At 33.7% G+C, this 18,968-nt stretch overlaps 2 protein-coding genes across 2 annotated transcripts; both read left to right on the plus strand.

Moving 5' to 3' along the window:
• Positions 1–4,571: 4,571 nt before the first annotated feature.
• Positions 4,572–11,705, plus strand: LOC120161105 (probable serine/threonine-protein kinase DDB_G0272092). Its single transcript, XM_039171383.1, has 9 exons — positions 4,572–4,835; positions 4,958–8,277; positions 8,349–8,435; positions 8,916–9,068; positions 9,959–10,122; positions 10,206–10,353; positions 10,681–10,803; positions 10,900–10,987; positions 11,309–11,705. The coding sequence occupies exons 2-9, from the start codon at positions 5,404–5,406 to the stop codon at positions 11,506–11,508; spliced, it is 3,837 nt and encodes a 1,278-aa protein (XP_039027314.1). The 5' UTR covers positions 4,572–4,835; positions 4,958–5,403; the 3' UTR covers positions 11,509–11,705.
• A 2,140-nt stretch (positions 11,706–13,845) lies between these two features.
• On the plus strand, positions 13,846–15,202 carry LOC120161326. Its single transcript, XM_039171602.1, has 5 exons — positions 13,846–13,996; positions 14,088–14,151; positions 14,246–14,655; positions 14,774–14,996; positions 15,083–15,202. The coding sequence occupies exons 1-5, from the start codon at positions 13,991–13,993 to the stop codon at positions 15,100–15,102; spliced, it is 723 nt and encodes a 240-aa protein (XP_039027533.1). The 5' UTR covers positions 13,846–13,990; the 3' UTR covers positions 15,103–15,202.
• Positions 15,203–18,968: the final 3,766 nt, after the last annotated feature.

The following is an 18,968-nucleotide window of genomic DNA, read 5'->3' on the forward strand; positions in this document are numbered from 1 at the left end:
TATTTCATTTTATTTAACGATACGAGTAAATTGGTACGATCCGTGTAATATAGGGTACCTAGAAGATACATTTCATGTTATAAATTAATTAATATTTTTCGGTCTATGTATAATTAATTTTGAATTTTTATTAATTTAATAATTTGAATCGATTTAATTGTCGCATTAATAAAAGGTTAGATAAGGTCTGGCCCGCGTAAAGTAAGAGAAATGACGTGTCGTCATTTTCAGGCCTAGTAAAGCGATGAGAAAGTGGGCATTGGCCCAATTATTTATCATTCTTCCATTTTTCCTTTGGCTTGTTGAAAAAATAAATATTCAAATTATAGTTTTTATATTTTAAGAATTTTTCGCTTAATAGGTGAGTAACCAATGTTATTTTGTAAGTGTATGGTCATTAGTAAATATATTATTTGACACGTATCATATCTAATTTTAAAATTTTCATTTTAAAATAAAAAACTTAAAATTATAATTTATTTTTTGAAAAATCAAAATGTTCTTAATCTAAAAAAACTAAAACTCAATAAAATTCTAATTTTATATCCCTTCACCTTTGTCGTCAGTTACTTCACCTAATCGGATTTCAACACACAGTGAGAGGAATCGTCGCTTCAATTGTTGGAATCGTCGCTTCAATCGTCGCTTCACCTAACCGATGATAAGAGGATTGAAATTAGATTATTTAAGATTTTGGAGTGTTTTTTTTAATTTAGGAAAAAATGTAAGTTTTTTAAATAATAATTTTAAATGTTGTTTTCAAATATTTAAAAAAAAAGTATAAGCATAACATATGCTAGATAATAATTTTTTAAAAGATCATCATAATGTAAATGGTTAAAAGAATAACATTGAAAAGATTAAATAATACCTTAAATAAAAATTCTTTAAATATCTTAAATTAACAAAGATTATAGTTTGGATATTCATTTTTTTTCATTAAACTTTTTATTTTCTAATTGGAATGCGAGGAGGACGTGGGCAAGCAGATGTAGATTCTAAGAAGCACTACAAAAAGGAAGGAGCAAGACATTTTCGTATAATAAATAAATAATAAGGTATAAATTTTTATTTTCTCTATTCAAGTTTTAAAAGTAATAAATTAATTATTAATATTATCGATTTATAACAAATTAATAATATTAGTTGACCCTTATTCCAATTTACTATAAATTTAACTTTTCAAAAACTTTTGACAGGTGTTATGAAAAAAAATTGACAAAAAATATCTCTTCTTCTACTCTCTTACCTATCTACCTAAAAACCATGATAGCTTCCAACCGCCTTTTATTACCTTCCCTCAGTTCATCCCCATGGCACGTTAATTATTTTGATTCTCTTCTTTCTCGTTCTTCTTCTTTTCTCTTACCTCTTTACTTAGAAAGATTGGGGAATGATCCCATCAAAATCCAAAATTGTGAACCTTGAAAAGTTTCCAAAGTTATCTTCGAAATTGTCGCTCAGTCGGTTTATATTCAACATCTAGTTTTCTCAAAGATGAAAATGCTACGAAACTGGGGCAAGGAACCATTGAATCGATTAATACCCGGCGTCAGAATCTAAAGAGAATCCTCTGTTGGTGATACTCAATCACACATAGTATTGAAAATATTAATGGAATGGGTATTTTTGATTTGGATTATTCACTGAGTGAAAGAGAACAAGGGAGACTCTCATGCACCGCCGCCGTTGCCGTCTCGGCACGGCCCTTCTTCGACACGTCCGCGCGGATACTATCTTTTTAGAGAAAATTCTTAAAGAATTTCTCTTTGAAAGAAACAAATGGAAAAATATGAAAGATTTCAACTGATATTTATAGGTTGCTGAGGACTTTAAATTCAAATGATAACAACTGGTTTATGAGAGCTATCAGAAATTAAACAACTTTTCCTAAATTAAATAAAAAACGTTAATATGTATCTGGACTGATTTCCAGCTTTGTACAAGGAGACAAACTGTTAATATCAGGAGTTACAGGAGTTATTTGATTTAATTTCATGGGTTACATGATATAATTTCGGAAGTTATAACAGCTAAATAATGATGCAATAAACCTGGACTATTTTTTAGTCATGTTCATCTAGACTTTTCAGCTATTACAAAAGAAGAGATTTAATCCTGAAATTTTATGGACGATTTTAACTCTATTTCTAACCTATAAATAGAGGGTTATATTCAGCTTCTCAACTCACTATCAACATTCAGAATTCACTCTCCAAGTGTTTTCTAAACATTCTCTCTGTGTGCTTTCCGATAAGAAAAGCAATACCACCGACAGTCCACACCGATTTCGGATGTACGGAATTTAGAGCGATCGTGTTAATCTCGGGGGACGGTCCGTCTACTGCAATAATTACACACATCGGGACGAATTCGTTTCTAAGGCAGTGGTTATACCACGACACGGTTTACGAATCTATTCCTTTTAATTACTGTTTATATTTCCAGTCAATACTAACTGTATAATTTTGCAGTTCATATATCCAACATCATCCACACATCCACGGTGAGAGCTCCACTGCTCCACTGAGCTTATTATCCCCCAAGTATAATTATTTTAAACTGCAAAGATTTCCCAATAATTTTGCTATTTCACCTTCCAGATGATTTCCCATGAAATTTATGCGTTCAAGATCTGGTAAGTTGTCAAAAGAATCTGGGATCGAACTCAGCTAATGATTATGAGAGAAATAGAGTTCAACCAAGTTGTTAGTTGTTACTTATATTCAACAGCAGAGGAAAAGTCGAATGATGCAAAGGCAAAGATGAAATCAAGTGAAGAGCAAATAAACTTTTCAAGGCTCACGATTTTGGATTTTGATGGGACCATTTCCCATGGCAGCTTCCCGCCGCCTTTTGTTTCGTACACGTCTTCTCTCTTACCTCTCGTAACAATTCCTCCAAGAGTTGTGGCTCCCCTGGTTTTTAATTAGAGAAGAAGAATGGAGAAGAAGCTTCAATTTTTTTCCTTAAACGCCGGTCAAAAGCTTTGGAAAAATTTAGCGTCAAAACGCCGGTGGAAGAGAAGAAGAGCAATGGCAGAGAAAAGAAGAAGAACGCAGATGAAGCTTTAATTATTATCTAGACAAATTTAATGTCAGTTTTTTCTTACGTCTCGTAATTTTTTCTTAAACGCCAGTTAATTTTTTGTAAAGGTCAAAACGCATGTCAAAAAGCTTTAGAAAGTTAAATGTATGAAAAAAATAATCTCACATTAATATTTAATTAGTGTAATAACGAAGGTTAAATATGAGTGACTAATATGTTATACATCGATAATATTAACAGTTAATTTATTACTTTGTGAAATTTTAGTGAAGAAAGTGAAAAATTATTCGAAAATTAATAACCGTTTACGTAGTTTACCCTAAATAACACTCTAAACTAAACTTATGAAGGGCTTGGTTTACTGATAACAGTTGAGACCACTGATACGATTAAAATCTTTGCAACAAAGAATTAGTGTGTATTAATTTTTCTAGAGTATACCAATGATTATGATTTCACGGTTGTTTCATTGAGTTCTTCGATTATTAAAAGTTATAAAATAGTTCATCGATTATATAATGTTACTTAATTGAGTCTCTTGACTAATAAATGTTATAAAATGATCATCCGACTACTCATATGTTTCAAACTCATAATTTTTTGTTAAAAAAATGACGTTTGTCTGAACTAGACGATAAGCTGCTGTTAAGATATGATAAAATTTAATTGAGGAATCATTCGATTAAATTTTATCATATCTCAGTCAACATGTTAACGTCTAACTCAGACGACTGTCAAATCTTGAATAAAAAAATGACGAGTTTAGAAAATATGAATTGTCAAATAATCATATAGATTTTAATAGTAAGTCGGGGGTTATTTTATAACTAAAACATCTTAGAGGGTCATTTATGTATTTTACCTATTTTTTAATGATGAGTGAGTAAAATAAAACTAAAACATAATTTCATATATGATTTTTTTTTTTAAAATAAGTAGGTAATTAAAACAAAAATGTAAAAATAATCAGATATTAACCAACCAGGTTTATTTAAATGGTAAGCAGCTTGATATCGCTTAAATAGTTCTTGAGTTTGAAACCTTATATATGCAGAAAATTTTCACCGAGAGACTCACCCGCCAAAATAAGATAGATAATATGGATCGATCTGAATTAATTAAAATAAAATTTTAAAATCGAAAAAAAACAAATTCAGATATTTAAATACATAATTTACCTTAAAATTTATTATAAAATATATATCTGCCAATGTCAAATTCGAACATATATATTATATAATCACACATTACTATCCAAAGTAATCAAACCAATGAAAAAGCATGCTCGAAAGTGAATAAAGAAATAATAAACTTTAAGATAAAAATTCAAAAAGTTTGGGAGGGTGAACGACTGAAGGCGAAAGGAAAGCAAACTTTACCAAAATCCGAATACCATAACTCCACGTAGGATATAAAAATAATATTTTATTATAGAAGAAAACCGTTACAGTTACTTAAAACTGAAAAAGGTTAAAAGAAAATAATATTGTAACCCATTAGTATTTATTTATTTTAATAATAATTTTAACGCAGAGCTTAATTATCGGCAATGTCAGGTCTCGCAGGCTCGAGAATCGAGATTGTTACCAGCTGCAGCCGTAAGCCTTGCTCTCTTCTCCACCATTTCCAATTTCTTGTCTTTATCAAAAAATTTCTTCATTTTTTCTCTCTTTTCTTTTTCTTTTTTTTCCTTTTTCTTGTTAATGTTTGCCTCTCTCGCTCCAATCTAAAAAGATTGTCAGATCAAGGACTCAGACATGGATTTTATAAAGCAGATCAATAATCAGGTACTGTTTTCTTCCTCTATTTTGTCTGATTTCGTTTTTATTTTAAAATTTTGATCGACATGGTTTGACGCTTTGCTGATTATGATTTTTTTTTTATTTGTTTTTCTTTTTCCTTTTTCTAGGTTTCGGTATACATAATCCTGAGCGACGATCATGAGACATAAGATTTGATTCTTTTGTTTTTCTTTTTAGATTGGTTTGCATATTCTTCGTTTGGATCTATGGTGATCTAATTGGTTCTGGAATCTGCAGAAGAGAGAGGCATTTGTATTCTTAGAATTGTAACTAAAATTTGGCTTTGGATCGAGATATGCTAATATCTTGTGAATAAATTGTACCTAATTTTTGTAAAAGTGGAAGCAGTGACATAAGTGTTGGATTTGATTGAGTTAGCCTTTGTATGCATAGGGGAATAGTAGATTTTGAATGAGAGGTTGTGAGTGTTAGTTGATATGAGAATAGCGTGATTATGAATTATCAATTGGTGGGTTGAAGTGGAAAAGAGTGGCTCAAGGAGCTAACACATTGTTCATGCAAGTAAATAGACACAGGAGCTTGTTTGTGGAACATGATCAGGGAGGCGCCTATCGCATTTGATAAATTGATTCAGCAAGAATATGCATCTGTTGCTCCTTGTGCAAGAAAAAATGCACATAATAATAATATCTCTGTACAGACAGGGGAGGAATTCGCTATGGAGTTTCTTAAGGAGTGTGTTGGCACAAGAGGGATTCCTGCTATACCAGAAGCAGCTCAGATATATGAGACGAGAGTTGGGATCAATCAGAACCAGAACCAACAGCTGGTGTATGAGGACCTAGCCCAAATTCTTGGGTTGCAAAGAATGAATTCGGAGTGTGTTTCTGATATTTCTGATGTTGCTTCTGTGCAAGGGTCTTGTAGAGGGAGTGAAAATGGGTCTTGTGTTGAAAAATTAAGTAAATACCAGAAGGAAGATGGTGATATGGGGAAAGTGGAAAGGAAAGCTTTTGGTGAATTGAGCTGCGATAGGAGCGATCTTAATGTTTTTGCACCAGCTACCACACCCACTTATGGATGTGACTTTCCTAGGTCCAGCAACTTAAGTGGGCAGGGAGCTTCTGATGGATCTCAATCTGAGAAAATGAAACTTCTCTGTAGCTTTGGTGGAAAAATATTGCCCAGGCCAAGTGATGGCAAACTCAGATATGTTGGGGGAGAGACACGGATAATTACCTTTCAGAAATGTCTTTCTTGGGATGAGCTTGTGAGGAAAACGCTAGATGTTTTCAACCAACCTCATGCAATCAAGTACCAACTTCCAGGTGAGGATCTTGATGCCCTTATATCTGTTTCTTCTGATGAAGACCTTCAGAATATGATAGAGGAGTACAACGGGCTTGAAAAGCTTGTGGGTTCTCAAAGACTGAGGATATTTTTGATTCCCTTGGGAGAGCCTGAAAGTGCATCTTCCCTTGAGGCTAGCACCATTCAGCAGAGCAATCCTGATTACCATTACATGGTAGCTGTCAATGGGGTAGTAGATCATAGTCCTAAGAAAAATTATGGTGGGCAGTGTTTACCCAGCGAAGGAAGTCAACCAGGACCTGCTTTGGATCATAACCCTAGTTTTCGAAAACACTGTCCAACTTCAATACTCCCTTTGGAGACTATAGGTTGTCTTAATGCATTCCATCCCTCTCAAGTTTTCCATGATTCCCAATATACAACCAGATCCCCATTTTTATCTCCGCCTATTTCTCCGCAACCTTTCCAGCATGGAGATTCTAAGAGTGTTTGTGCACAAGCAGTTGGTGGTAAATCCTGCAATGAAAGCAACAGTTCCTTCATTACAGCTCAATTAAATCCTGAGAACTGTGGCATAGAAAATCCTAACTATAAGCAAGTTCAACAGTTTCCACCTGCTTTGATGAATTATAATCTTCCCTACGTAAAGGTTGACGCCAGTCAAGCCTTCCAAGCACATAAAGTGCTGTTACAAATACAAAACCCTGATCCCAGCAAAAATCCTGCGTCTCTTTCAGTTTTAACTAAAAATAATAGTGTTTGTTATGGTGTGTCACATGAGAGGCCTATCTCACTTGCTGCTGACCCATTGACTCTGTTGTCAGCATCTGTTGATCCCATGGACTCTCACCCAGGCATGATACATGCATTTTCAGATACAAAGCTGCTGGAGCTTGGAGGAAGGTTCGATTACTGTTCACAAGAAGGAACTAGTCCATCTCCCCCTTTAAATTTTGCAACTACTCGACCACCTTCAAATTTAGTGCAGGAAAGGTTGATGCAACAACAAGATAATATTGGTCTACTGAAGTCCAGGGCACAAAATGATTTGTTAGATAGTGATCCTACATCGGAGTCAACACTGGAGTTGCTGATACTTTCTCCAAATCCTGAAGCTTCATGCAGGAATAAAACTATTCACAAGGGTGCTGGTGATAGCAATGACAAGTGCCAAACAGCTAAAATTAATCTGAGTAAAACCATTTTCACGACACCTGATAATTATGATGAATATGCTACAAGTTTGGATGCCAGTAACTGGTCTGGTAAAGTTGATCCAGTTTTGCATCAAGGTGGAAAGCTTTATGAGTGGAGATCCCCTGACAGCAATATGGTATACAACGACAAATTGTCTAATACAGACTGCAATCAAACATTTGGTGCTGCTATTGATACTTGGAAAGAAGATTCACAGGTCTCCCGGCCTTCATCCTTGGATATAATGGATAACATAGAGCATCCACAGACCTTGGAAAAAGCCACATATGGTACAATTGAATGTTGTGATTTCAGTGGGAAAGTAACTGCTGGACAAGGGAGCACTACTTCATGCACTGACAACCCTAAAGTCACATGCATATTTCCCAAGAACGTGGAAAACATAAGAGGTGAGAGCTCGGTGGGTGATCTTATATCTGTGTCATTGAATGGCCCAATGTTGCTTGAACCACAACAAGTGGAGTGTGTAGCAAGTCAAAAGGATATATCTAAAGAAGATATGCTGTCGAGCTCAACCATTTTGCACCTATCTGCTGTTCATGTTGTCTCTGGTCTGAGCTCAAACTTGCACAAGAATGACCTTCATTCTATGTTACAGAATCCAGAAAAGGATGCTTCTTATAGGAGACAGGTTTCTCTCATTGATGATGACCTTAATTATCCCAATCAGAATGCTGGAAAGATGGTTGCCACTGGATCTGTGCATGAAAATTCAATTGTAGTAGAGTTTACATTTGGTCAGACAGAAACCTCAAGTGTGAATCGATATCAAATCCAGCCAGACCCCTTAGTTATTTTGGATGATGCGATCACAAGTGTGCCTTCTGGTATTGAAGGTTCATCTGAAATGGTCCCACCTGTGGATGTGACTGACAATGATACTGTATCTTCTATTGCTACAGATTTGGTGGATGTCATTCCAGAACCCGAGTCTAAGGTAAGGCGAGTTAAAGGTCGTGTACACCTAACTTGTTTAGATGCTAATTAACTTAATTGTTTTGTCCATAGGCTGCTACAGATGATGATCAAGACAAGGATGATCCCTTCAGTGATGCCATGATAGCTGAAATGGAAGCCAGCATCTATGGCTTGCAGGTTCCGTATCGAACTGATTTATACCTGTTTTCAATAAAAATTTCTTGTATGATAGATGACTAGTTCATGCAGTCTAGTTTGGTGAAAGATTCACCGTTAAATTTTCAACTGAAATATTTAGTTCCCCTGTTTGTTAGTTGAGAAAACATACTTTTTGTTTTATTTGAATAAGATTGCGTTTAGTTAATCCATATTGAAATTCCAATTATGTATATGATTATGGTATCCTCACGCTTTTAAACATGGATAACATGCAAATAACTTATGCATAAGTTTGTGATTTGATCTTCTTTACTGAGCTTGTCCTTTTTTTTTCTTTTTTCCATCTCCTGTCCTTGCCATGATAGCTTTCTTCTCTCTTTTTTTTCCATTGAAGTCTGGTGAACAAATTATCTGCCCCTTGTTAGTCCCTCCCCCGTTTGGCTTTAATCATCGGTTGTAAAATTAGCTTCTGAAGGAAATTTAAACTTTGGTGTACAGGTTATAAAAGATGCTGATCTCGAAGATCTGAGGGAGCTAGGATCTGGTACATATGGTACTGTTTATCATGGAAAATGGCGGGGAACAGATGTTGCTATAAAGAGAATAAAAAAGAGTTGCTTTTCTGGGAGATCATCAGAAAAAGACCGACAGGTTGGTCTCCAGAGATATTTTTCTTTCTTTTCTCCCCTTGTCTTTCAAGTTTGTGATCTTAAAAGTAGGAGAGCTGTTATTGAATCTCATAAGAAGCTTCATAATGATTTAGGGTTCAGATTCGAGGATATATGTCTGCATTAAACACTATACCAATTCATCTTGAAGCTAGTTTGTTGTGTTTCCATTTGTGCTAGTTATTCTGTTCTACAAATTTTGGCTGTCGGAAATTCTAAAGAGGAAAAAATGGAATATAGTTTGCTGGTTAGATAGCTTGGGTAGTGCACTTGCATTTTGGGTTTCAGTAAAAAATCAATAATAAAGGGGATGCGAAATATTAGTATTTTTGTTATGTTATGGAAGTCAAATTCATGGGGTGTAACCTTGCTCTTCTTCCTATTGGTCTATTTTCAGCCATCTTTTCTTGAATTCTGTTGAAGTGTCCTGTTCTTATTGCAATTGGAGATTTATAATCTGCTTTTTTCATTTTCATAAGCTTGTCAGTTCTTGAGTTAAAGTTGTTTTTAGCAGCTATGATATTTATTACAAAAAAGATTAGCTATGATATTTAAACTGTTCTGCTAATCACATGTTTTTATCAAGAAAGGTTAGCCTGTATTTTTTCCATCATTGCTTCAAAATTTAAATAGTCTTGGGAGGAAAGTAGAAGATGACTTCTTTTTCTATCCTCCAGGGTGGGATTTGCGGTTGATTGAGCAATATTAGGGCAACTGACTTAAATTTGAAAGAAACAACTGAAAATATACAGAGAGATTCGAGTCCTCTGGGCATTTTGTAGTTGTTAGATCTTTCAACCAATTTTGTAGTAATGTTCATATCAGTTTGAGTTATTTGCATACCCAAAGCTGATAAATGTTTGGCTGTACCAGATTCAAGACTTTTGGAGAGAAGCACAGATCCTCTCAAATCTGCATCATCCAAATGTGGTCGCATTTTATGGAGTAGTACCAGATGGAAGTGGAGGAACATTGGCAACTGTAACTGAATATATGGTAAATGGATCACTTAGGAATGTCCTAATCAAGAAGGAAAGGTAATATTGATTCTCTCTCTCAATTTTATCTTCCTTCACTCATTAATAATGCACTTACTGGCTGTTTTGGAATTCTTATACAGATCACTTGATATTCACAAAAGGCTCATAATTGCCATGGGTGCTGCTTTTGGCATGGAATACTTGCATTCCAAAAACATTGTTCATTTTGATCTGAAATGTGAGAATTTGCTTGTCAATCTAAGGGACCCACAACGACCCATATGCAAGGTACTCAATCTGTTAAAGACAAACACTGTTCTTGTGGGCATTATGATTTCAAGGTGCCTCACGTGATATTATAAACCATAAATGACCAGAAAGAAAAATTCTTAATTCTTTTTACCCCAAAATTATTTTTGGCCCAAGATGATTGGTGATCATATGCATAGAAAATAGAATTATAGAATAATCTTAAACCTTCATGTTCCCCTCAAAATTAGTCTATATGCTGTAACTTATCAAGTTATCATGTTAGGAACTAGGACGGCTTATGTCGCTGAAAGGTTTTCATTGGCTCTTAACTTGAAGTATGGTTACCGTGTGTTGTTTCTGCAGATCGGAGATTTTGGATTATCAAGAATCAAGCGCAATACTCTAGTTTCTGGAGGTGTGCGAGGAACCCTGCCATGGATGGCTCCAGAACTACTAAATGGTAGCAGCACCAAGGTTTCTGAAAAGGTCAGTAAAGCCATATTCAAGTATATATGTCTTGCCACTGTGAAGGGAAAAATGAGTACACGTTAAAGCCAAATTTATGAATATTTAATTTGACAGGTTGATGTATTCTCATTTGGAATTTCAATGTGGGAAATCTTGACCGGAGAGGAGCCATATGCTGATATGCATTGCGGTGCCATCATTGGTAAGATTTTGATTTACCAATATGCTAATAGCCCTGATTAGTGATTATGATGGAAAAGTCATTGACATGTTATGGCATTGATGATCAATCAAATGTTGTTTTGTTAAAGATGAAGATCACAAAAGGTTTATGTGAGTTTTAGGGTATAAGACTACATTTGCTCTTGCTCTGTAATAGTATAAAACAACATCCCAAACAACTCGTGTATAAATTGAAGCCATATAAAAAACTGCATGCACTTAACCATCTTTCCTTTCCAGTTTTTCACTGTCTGAAAGCTAAACAAAAGCCTTCTGTTTGATTACTGAATTATGACTGCAGGAGGGATCGTGAAGAACACGCTTCGACCTCCTATTCCAGAATGTTGCCATCCTGATTGGAGGAAGCTAATGGAACAGTGCTGGTCTCATGATCCTGAATCCAGGCCATCATTTACCGAGATAACAAAGCGGCTGCGATCCATGTCCATGTTGCTTAAGCCGAAGGGAGCTAATAATCAGGCGAAACCAACGGCCCCCTAAGGTTACGGTACGACTCATCATTTTACACTAGCACCGATTTTGTTATTAGGTACACCTGTAAAGCGTTGGTCATTGATAGCCAAAATTTTCCAAACTTTTCAACATTTGTTGATAAGTATATCTTCATTTGTTTATTCTTTTTGTAACAGAGTAAATTGGGGTCATAGTAGTGAGGCCTGAAAGAAAGCATTAATTGATCTTTCCGACTACTTTACTATTCCTGATTTTTGTTGAAAATAGTGTGTATATATATATATATATGCATATAATTGAATTCTTCTTCTTCTTTTTTGCCATTAATTCATTCTTATTTCTTATTTTTCGTTCATAATCCTGGCCTCTTATTTCATAACCAGCTACGTTGTTATTTTTACCTTATATATATATATATATATATCTAAAGTTGTTGATTGATTTTGATATAATGAGTTAAATGAAGTCATCTCAATTACTGAAAGTATGAGGACAAAAAAGGTAATATTGCTATTTTAAAATTTTTATTTTTGAAACACTTATTTACCTATTTAATAAAATCATCTCCTCTAAAAAAATTTAAACAAACTTCTCATCATTTAAAAAAGAAAAAAACCACACTATTACTTATCAGAATATAACATTTATATACCTGATTTTTTTTTAACAAATTTCATTGTATATATACAATATTGAGCTTCTCTCGTAAAATATACTGCTTTATTTGTTTCCAATCCTCGATTAGATAGTTGTATTGTTGTACGTAGTTTTGAACTTCTTTGGATATAAGAGTTGGATGGGCTAGTTTTCTGCATGGCAAGAATCTGTTCTTTGTCTGCATGGCAAATAGTCTATTTATTCTGCAATATGTTAAATACACCATAAATAATAATAATAATAATTATTGCATTTCAGGATCTACATAATTGTGGGCAGAGAGAGTCTAAAGTATTGTAACATCTCCCCATCTCCCGACCAAAAACATATTCCCATAAAATAAGAATATTATACTCTTTCACATTATCTGTAATATGCCTCCTCCAATCATTCCATTTTACAAACTAATTTCACTTGTAATTTTTTTTTTTGGTATTCTATAACAAGGAAACACCAAGACATTTTAGATCATCTTCTGCCTTCTGTTATGCATTCTTTAATAGGCTACACTCACTAACAGAACCAATATCCCGACGACGGTGTTTCTCCGATGTTTCCGTTCCTTGAAAGTAGTGCTTTTCCGTCGAACTTGAAAGAAAACGACCTCGAGTTAAATGCAGTCCGGACAGTAAGCCATGGATATTTCTTGCTAGTTTCCAGCCCTTTGAGAGAAATAGTTTTAATTTTGTTATGAGTTTAAAACGAACGTGGCCAGACATTCCACCTCACAATCCCATACAATGAGGGAATAAAACAGGGGGGACAAACATATTCTACGTTATTCCAGGGGATTCCATCGCCACCTTTTACGCCATGGACAGCACAGTGACACGTCGTTTCACCTGAGTTTTGAAGTTGAGAAGGAAAGGTGAGGAAACTTGAGACACATGCTTCAACATCTCAGAGATTATCCTCAAAATTTGCTAGTACAGCATTACTATCATACTTACACAAACAGCCAACTATTATGAGCTTTTGTGGCAATGTCTGTCGAATTGTTTTCATGTCAGACAAAACCAGTCATTGTCTTTATCCCCATTGTCATTAACGCTTCTCATACCATTCCTGCATTTAAATGTCCTAAATTATACCTACAATCATCCTTCATCTAAAGGTTTATATTTTATATGTATTCGTGTCCAATATATATCCATATATGGAATCAAATACATTTAAACTGTCTCGTTGTCTAACTCCATCCCAAAGGATCAAATACCAAGCCTCGATTTCACTGTGGATTAAGGATGGACAGAGGGAGAGTGGGTAATGTCAGTCATCCACTTAAAATTTTTAAATTATTATATATTTTAGATTTTTTTATCTTCGATTGAAAATTTATTTTTATCCCTCTAAAATTTTATAAATTAATTCGCTTAATATAAAATCTTAAATTCATCTTTACGAAATCAATGGAAAGTGTCAGTGAAATGTAGTCGTACAAGTGTATGGCAAAGACAAATGCCAACACACACATTCTCGTTCTTAATTAATACTGTTATAAAACTAAATCGCCCCTCCAAAAAAAACTCCTTTCACATGAACCAATATGTTCCTTTCTTGTATAAATAATCCTCCCCATGTTACTATGAAATCTCAACCCAAAGTACCCAACACTTCCCCACTATCTGCTTTGTTGTCTCTCACCATCTTCCTCAAAACCCTTAAATTTCTTTGTCTTCATCTCCACAAGTGCCTCACTTTTTCTATAACAAAGAATCTTTGAAAAACACATACAGACAGAACCAGATAGATCTCTTAAAGCTGTCTATTTTGACCAAGTTTTTGCTGTCTTTCACTCGATTCAAATATTATATAAAGTTCCCAGTTTTCTTCCCAATCAAATACAAAAAACATGCAGGTGAGGTTTGAACTCAGAATCAGATAACATAATCGAGTTGCATTGTCCTGGAAAAGCTTATATAAAATCCCTCATTGTGAATTTATACCAGATTTTTCAGTGGCTCTTTAAGGCAGCTGATGAACAAGGAGTTCAAAATCATACCACTCGTAAAGGTAGGCAAAATCATACCAGATTTTGCTGTCTTTTTTGTTGCTGTAATGGCTGGATTTATTGATTAACATATGTTGTTTCGTTTATTTTTTTCAGATAAAGATGATAAACCCAAAGATATAGTTCCGTCTAAGAATAATAATAGAAGATCAAAGAGTAAGAAGTTTAAGCAACTTATATTTCTGTGCATTAATGATATTGCAAAGGCTTGCTTTTACAGTACTATTTATTTGAAAAAAGTCGACAGCTCTCGTTCAACACATCACCGTCAACAACAATCCCATTCCCAATCCATCATGAAGATGAAGAAAGAAGGATTCGTCGTTGTTAGTCAGAAATCGGATTCGAGCAAAGTGTCGCCATTGAGTGAAGCTCAAGTTGCAGTATCATCGTCGACCAACGAGAAGAAAGACAAAAAGTCCAAACCCATTTCTCATATGAAGGAGTTGTTGAGATGGGCTGCTTCGGCCAAAAAGGAGAAAGGAAGGGGAAAGATGAGCAAAAAGGTAGATAAAAAAAAAGAAGAAGAAAAAGAAAACTTGGGGTTTCGTTGGATCTTTGTTGTTTTTGTGGCTTAGAATTTGAATTAATGAGAACGTTTCCAATTTTGTTTTTTTTTTCCAGGTTGATGGTCGACGACTCAGTATCAGTGAGTCTCCAAAGATTAGTTTTAGATGGGATGCGGAGAGTTGCTCCTCTATTTCTTCTACCATTTCTGGGATTTCGATGACTTCTTCGTCAAGAAACGGTGAAGCCTACAACTTGGTTTCGTTGAATTCAACTGTTATACACGGCTTGAATCGTTGCTCTAGCAGAAGAGGGAATTGGATAACTACAGACTCTGAATGTAAGGCTCTTCCCTCACACACACATATATATGTAACTATGTACATATATATATATAATTTATAATGTTTATATTGTTTTGGACAGTTGTGGTGCTGGAGCTATGAGGGTGATTGAAGGGAGAAGATGAAGCTTGCAGGGTTGAATATGTCCATAGCCGCTATTTTGTATACTTAATGTTCAGGATCTGAAATGTTCAAGTTTAACACCACAAGCTAATGAAGATCACTCTCCATTTTGACTTTTATTTCATTTTCCATTTTACTTTAAAATTAAAAATGCATGTCGATAACAATCACTATCGAATTTTTTAAGGGACCGACCACAATCTGATTTTATATTTTACAGCTTTTTTTTATATATGTTTCAATTGTTTTATTAAGATCTGAATAAATTAAAAGAATATTATGTGCTTAAATATATTAAATTTGTATCCTTTCATAAGTTGAAACAATATTTTGATTAAAATGGTTTGGTTTAGTAACAAAACATTAATTATCGTTATTTACCATAAAATATTTAAAATTTCAAGCTATGTAATTATTTTAAATTCAGGAAGTAGCAATAATGGTTGGATGGGCAAAATTGACGTGACGAAGGTTTGAAAAAAATGGTTTATATGGGTATTGAAAATTTTATTTTTTTTAGAATGATAAATGAATAGTGCAAGGAGAGTCGACCGGAATATTTGACATTTTCGGGAAGTATGCCAGAGTATTTAGCGTCTCTCAGTCAGTAAGTTAACTTTCAACTCAAATAGTCGTCAATTTTTTTAGACGAAAATGAATAAATTTAGAATATATGAATAGTCGGATGACTATTTTATAACTTTTAATAGTAAAGTGATTCAATAAAATAACGCCATATAGTAGGACATCATTTATGTAATTTATCCTAGATTAAAAGACGAAATATTAAGTAAGACTATAACAGAGGGACCAAAACTAAAATTTGTCTAATATTGAGAATAACACATCTACCGTGCTCTTATGTTTTTACCTATTTTATATGTAATAGATAGATGTTACTGTGTCACAAGAGAACAGAAAAGAATCATCGTAACCTTTTTGGACCGTATTTCTGCATCACTTTCCTGCCTCACTAGCACGTAATGTTCCGGCAGCCGTAATTGCAGCAAATCCACGGCTGATCTCTTCTTGGACCTTGGCTCGAGCATCCCCGAGAGGGTCTGCTGATTTTTCTCGTGCTCCTGTCAGTTTGGTAGATACCGTCCCTTCCGAAGTATTTGCCTCCGAATGGTTTGGTTGCTCATCAACCTTCGACTTATTGTCAACCTCGTCAGTCGTCTCTCTTAGCATTACCAGCGGAACTGCTAACACTGGCACTTGAGGGCTGAGCAGAAACAGACGGCCTGAATTGATGAGCTTGAGGAGCAAAGCCAGCCCCCTCTAGATTTTGTATCATGGGCGCTGTATAATGAACATGCAATACATTCTTATCAGCATTGCAAGTCTAAAGTCCAAACTTCAAACCTCGAAAAGTAGCTCCTAACACTTTTAACTAACCAGCAGGTAGCTAAAAGAAGCACCCACTAAGCCAATTCCACAATATGAAAAGTACTAATGGTAGTAAATTAGTGTTGCCGCCAGTTAAACAAAAAAAAAAAAAAAGGAAAAAAAAAACCCTATTAATTGTTGTTCTTAAAATGATACTTGAAACATTACATTAAGATACAATTAGAATTTAAGCCTTTTTTATTCAATTAATTACTTTAATTAGATTTCTTAGGTTAAATTAGGGTATGAATTTAACTTATTTTTATCCAAAATAATAGTTATTGAATGATTTATTGAAATCAAATTCACTTATCAAATTGGTAAAAAAAAATTAATTTTATAAAATAAGTAGATCAAATCAATTTAAGTATCAAATTGAATCTTGAGACTAAGTTCAGATATATAATTGAACAACAAAATGATAATTTTAATCTAAGTTCATGTATTATATTTACTCTTAAAATGATTATGTAATTTTTATTAGTTTGATGTGAATATAATATATTATATGTTTAAAATTGTTTAATTATTTGATATTGAACGTTTATACCTCTGTATACATGGTGCTTGAATCTGAAACCTTAAAAATAACAATAATTATTTAACCATTGATATCATATTATGTAAATTTTTTAAACTACTATTTAGTTGCATGTATTATTTCGTTCGGAGGAAAAGGCTGGTAAATTTTGGCATTGGGCTTCGGCTTTATGTAATGTGGCCTACATGGTTGGGGGACATTCATGGCTCTTTTTCTATTACCGTACCTATAAAATCTTTTGTTTGAATCCGAATTTTTGTTTTGGGCTTTACTTATGTGTGTCCCATCTTGTGGATTCTTCTAAAGGTATAATGCCAAAATTAGCCACCCAACATTTATTAAAATGGTCGTTTTGCTCCTTATTCAACTTTTTAGAGCATTTTGGTCCTCAATATTTCATTTTAAGGTAAAAAAGGTTCCTTAAAATTTGATAAAATAATCACTATCTCTTTTTTTGGGGGGCATTTTAGCCCTCAATATTTTATTTTAGGTAAAAAAAGACTCTTATTTTAAAATGTTAATTGTGTGTTAACTAATGATTTACATTTATAGAGGGAATTTTTTGCCCTAAAATAAAACGCTGAGGGTCAAAATACTCTAAAGAAAATGAATAGGGATCAAACTGACCATTTTGATGAATGTTGGAGGGTGTTTTCGATATTATGCCTATTTCAAATCCATAATGTATGCTCTTCCCTCACGCGCTCTTTGATTGGTGAGGGGAACCATAATTCTGCACCAACCGTGGAGGAGGTGTAGTATTTAATGGAGTTGAATTAAGTGGAAAAAAATAGTGAATTTTATTATTATAGATTTAATTATAGACTGTTATAATGATTATTAGGCATTACAAATAAGAAGCTATCACGTATATTATGTGATGGAAAGAAAAATATCATCAAGTCTCAGTATCTCTTCTACGACTACATATAGGCTAGCTTGCCCAATATTTCCAAGGTGAAGTCTTTTTTTATTTGCAAAAAATGTGCAATTTTGGTTAACATGTCTAATATCACTCACATTGTGTCATGTTTACGTTGAGTTATAGGCTTCATTATCTGTACACTCCTGTCTCATTTTTATTTTTTAAAAATGTACAGGGATAAATATGTATTTAGGTCTCCTAATTTTAATTTATTTTATTTTTTCTATTATCAATTACACTTTATTTTTTTAAGTTGATATCCCGACCCTATCTCTATAAACAATTCTATCACGAAATCCATTATCACATAATCTTATTTTTATCATGAAACACGAGTAGACTAAAGTAACCCTAAAAATTAACACTGATTTTAATTTAGACATATACTCATCATATACACATCTTACTCTTAGCTATCAACACAACTAACGTATATTTATACTTGCAATATATTTAATTTAAATTTATTAATTGTCAAAAGTTGGAATATGTATATATACTCAAAGATGATATATATAGGATTTTATAGTTAATTTTTAAAATTTTAAGAAATGACGATTTTATAAAATTTTAATAAAAAATATGACGATTTTATAAAATTTTAATAAAAAAATTAAAATATATAATAATTTAAAATTTTAAAATAACGACTACCCACTATGTATCGTTACATCGTTGTATATACTAGTACTGCTTCCCCCATGAGAAATCAGTGTTATGATTTGAGGAGCGCCAAATATAAATTCAATTTCGTATATAAGTGTAGCATATATGTTACCATGGTTTTCAGAACCGGACCTGTTAACGAACCGGTCATGCTATCGATTCATTGGTTCAACCAGTCGAATCGGTCCGACCGGTCGGAAGAACCGGACGACGTCATAATTACTTAAAAAATTAAATAAAAATACCAAAAATATTTAATAAAAAATAATTTTTTATATCAAAAGTCATATTCAAAGCAAGTCATAATATATATAAGTTAAAAAC

The sequence above is a fragment of the Hibiscus syriacus genome, unplaced genomic scaffold (assembly GCF_006381635.1).
Source record: "Hibiscus syriacus cultivar Baekdansim isolate YM2019G1 unplaced genomic scaffold, ASM638163v2 tig00111398_pilon, whole genome shotgun sequence".
In the NCBI taxonomy this organism is placed as follows: Eukaryota; Viridiplantae; Streptophyta; class Magnoliopsida; order Malvales; family Malvaceae; genus Hibiscus; species Hibiscus syriacus.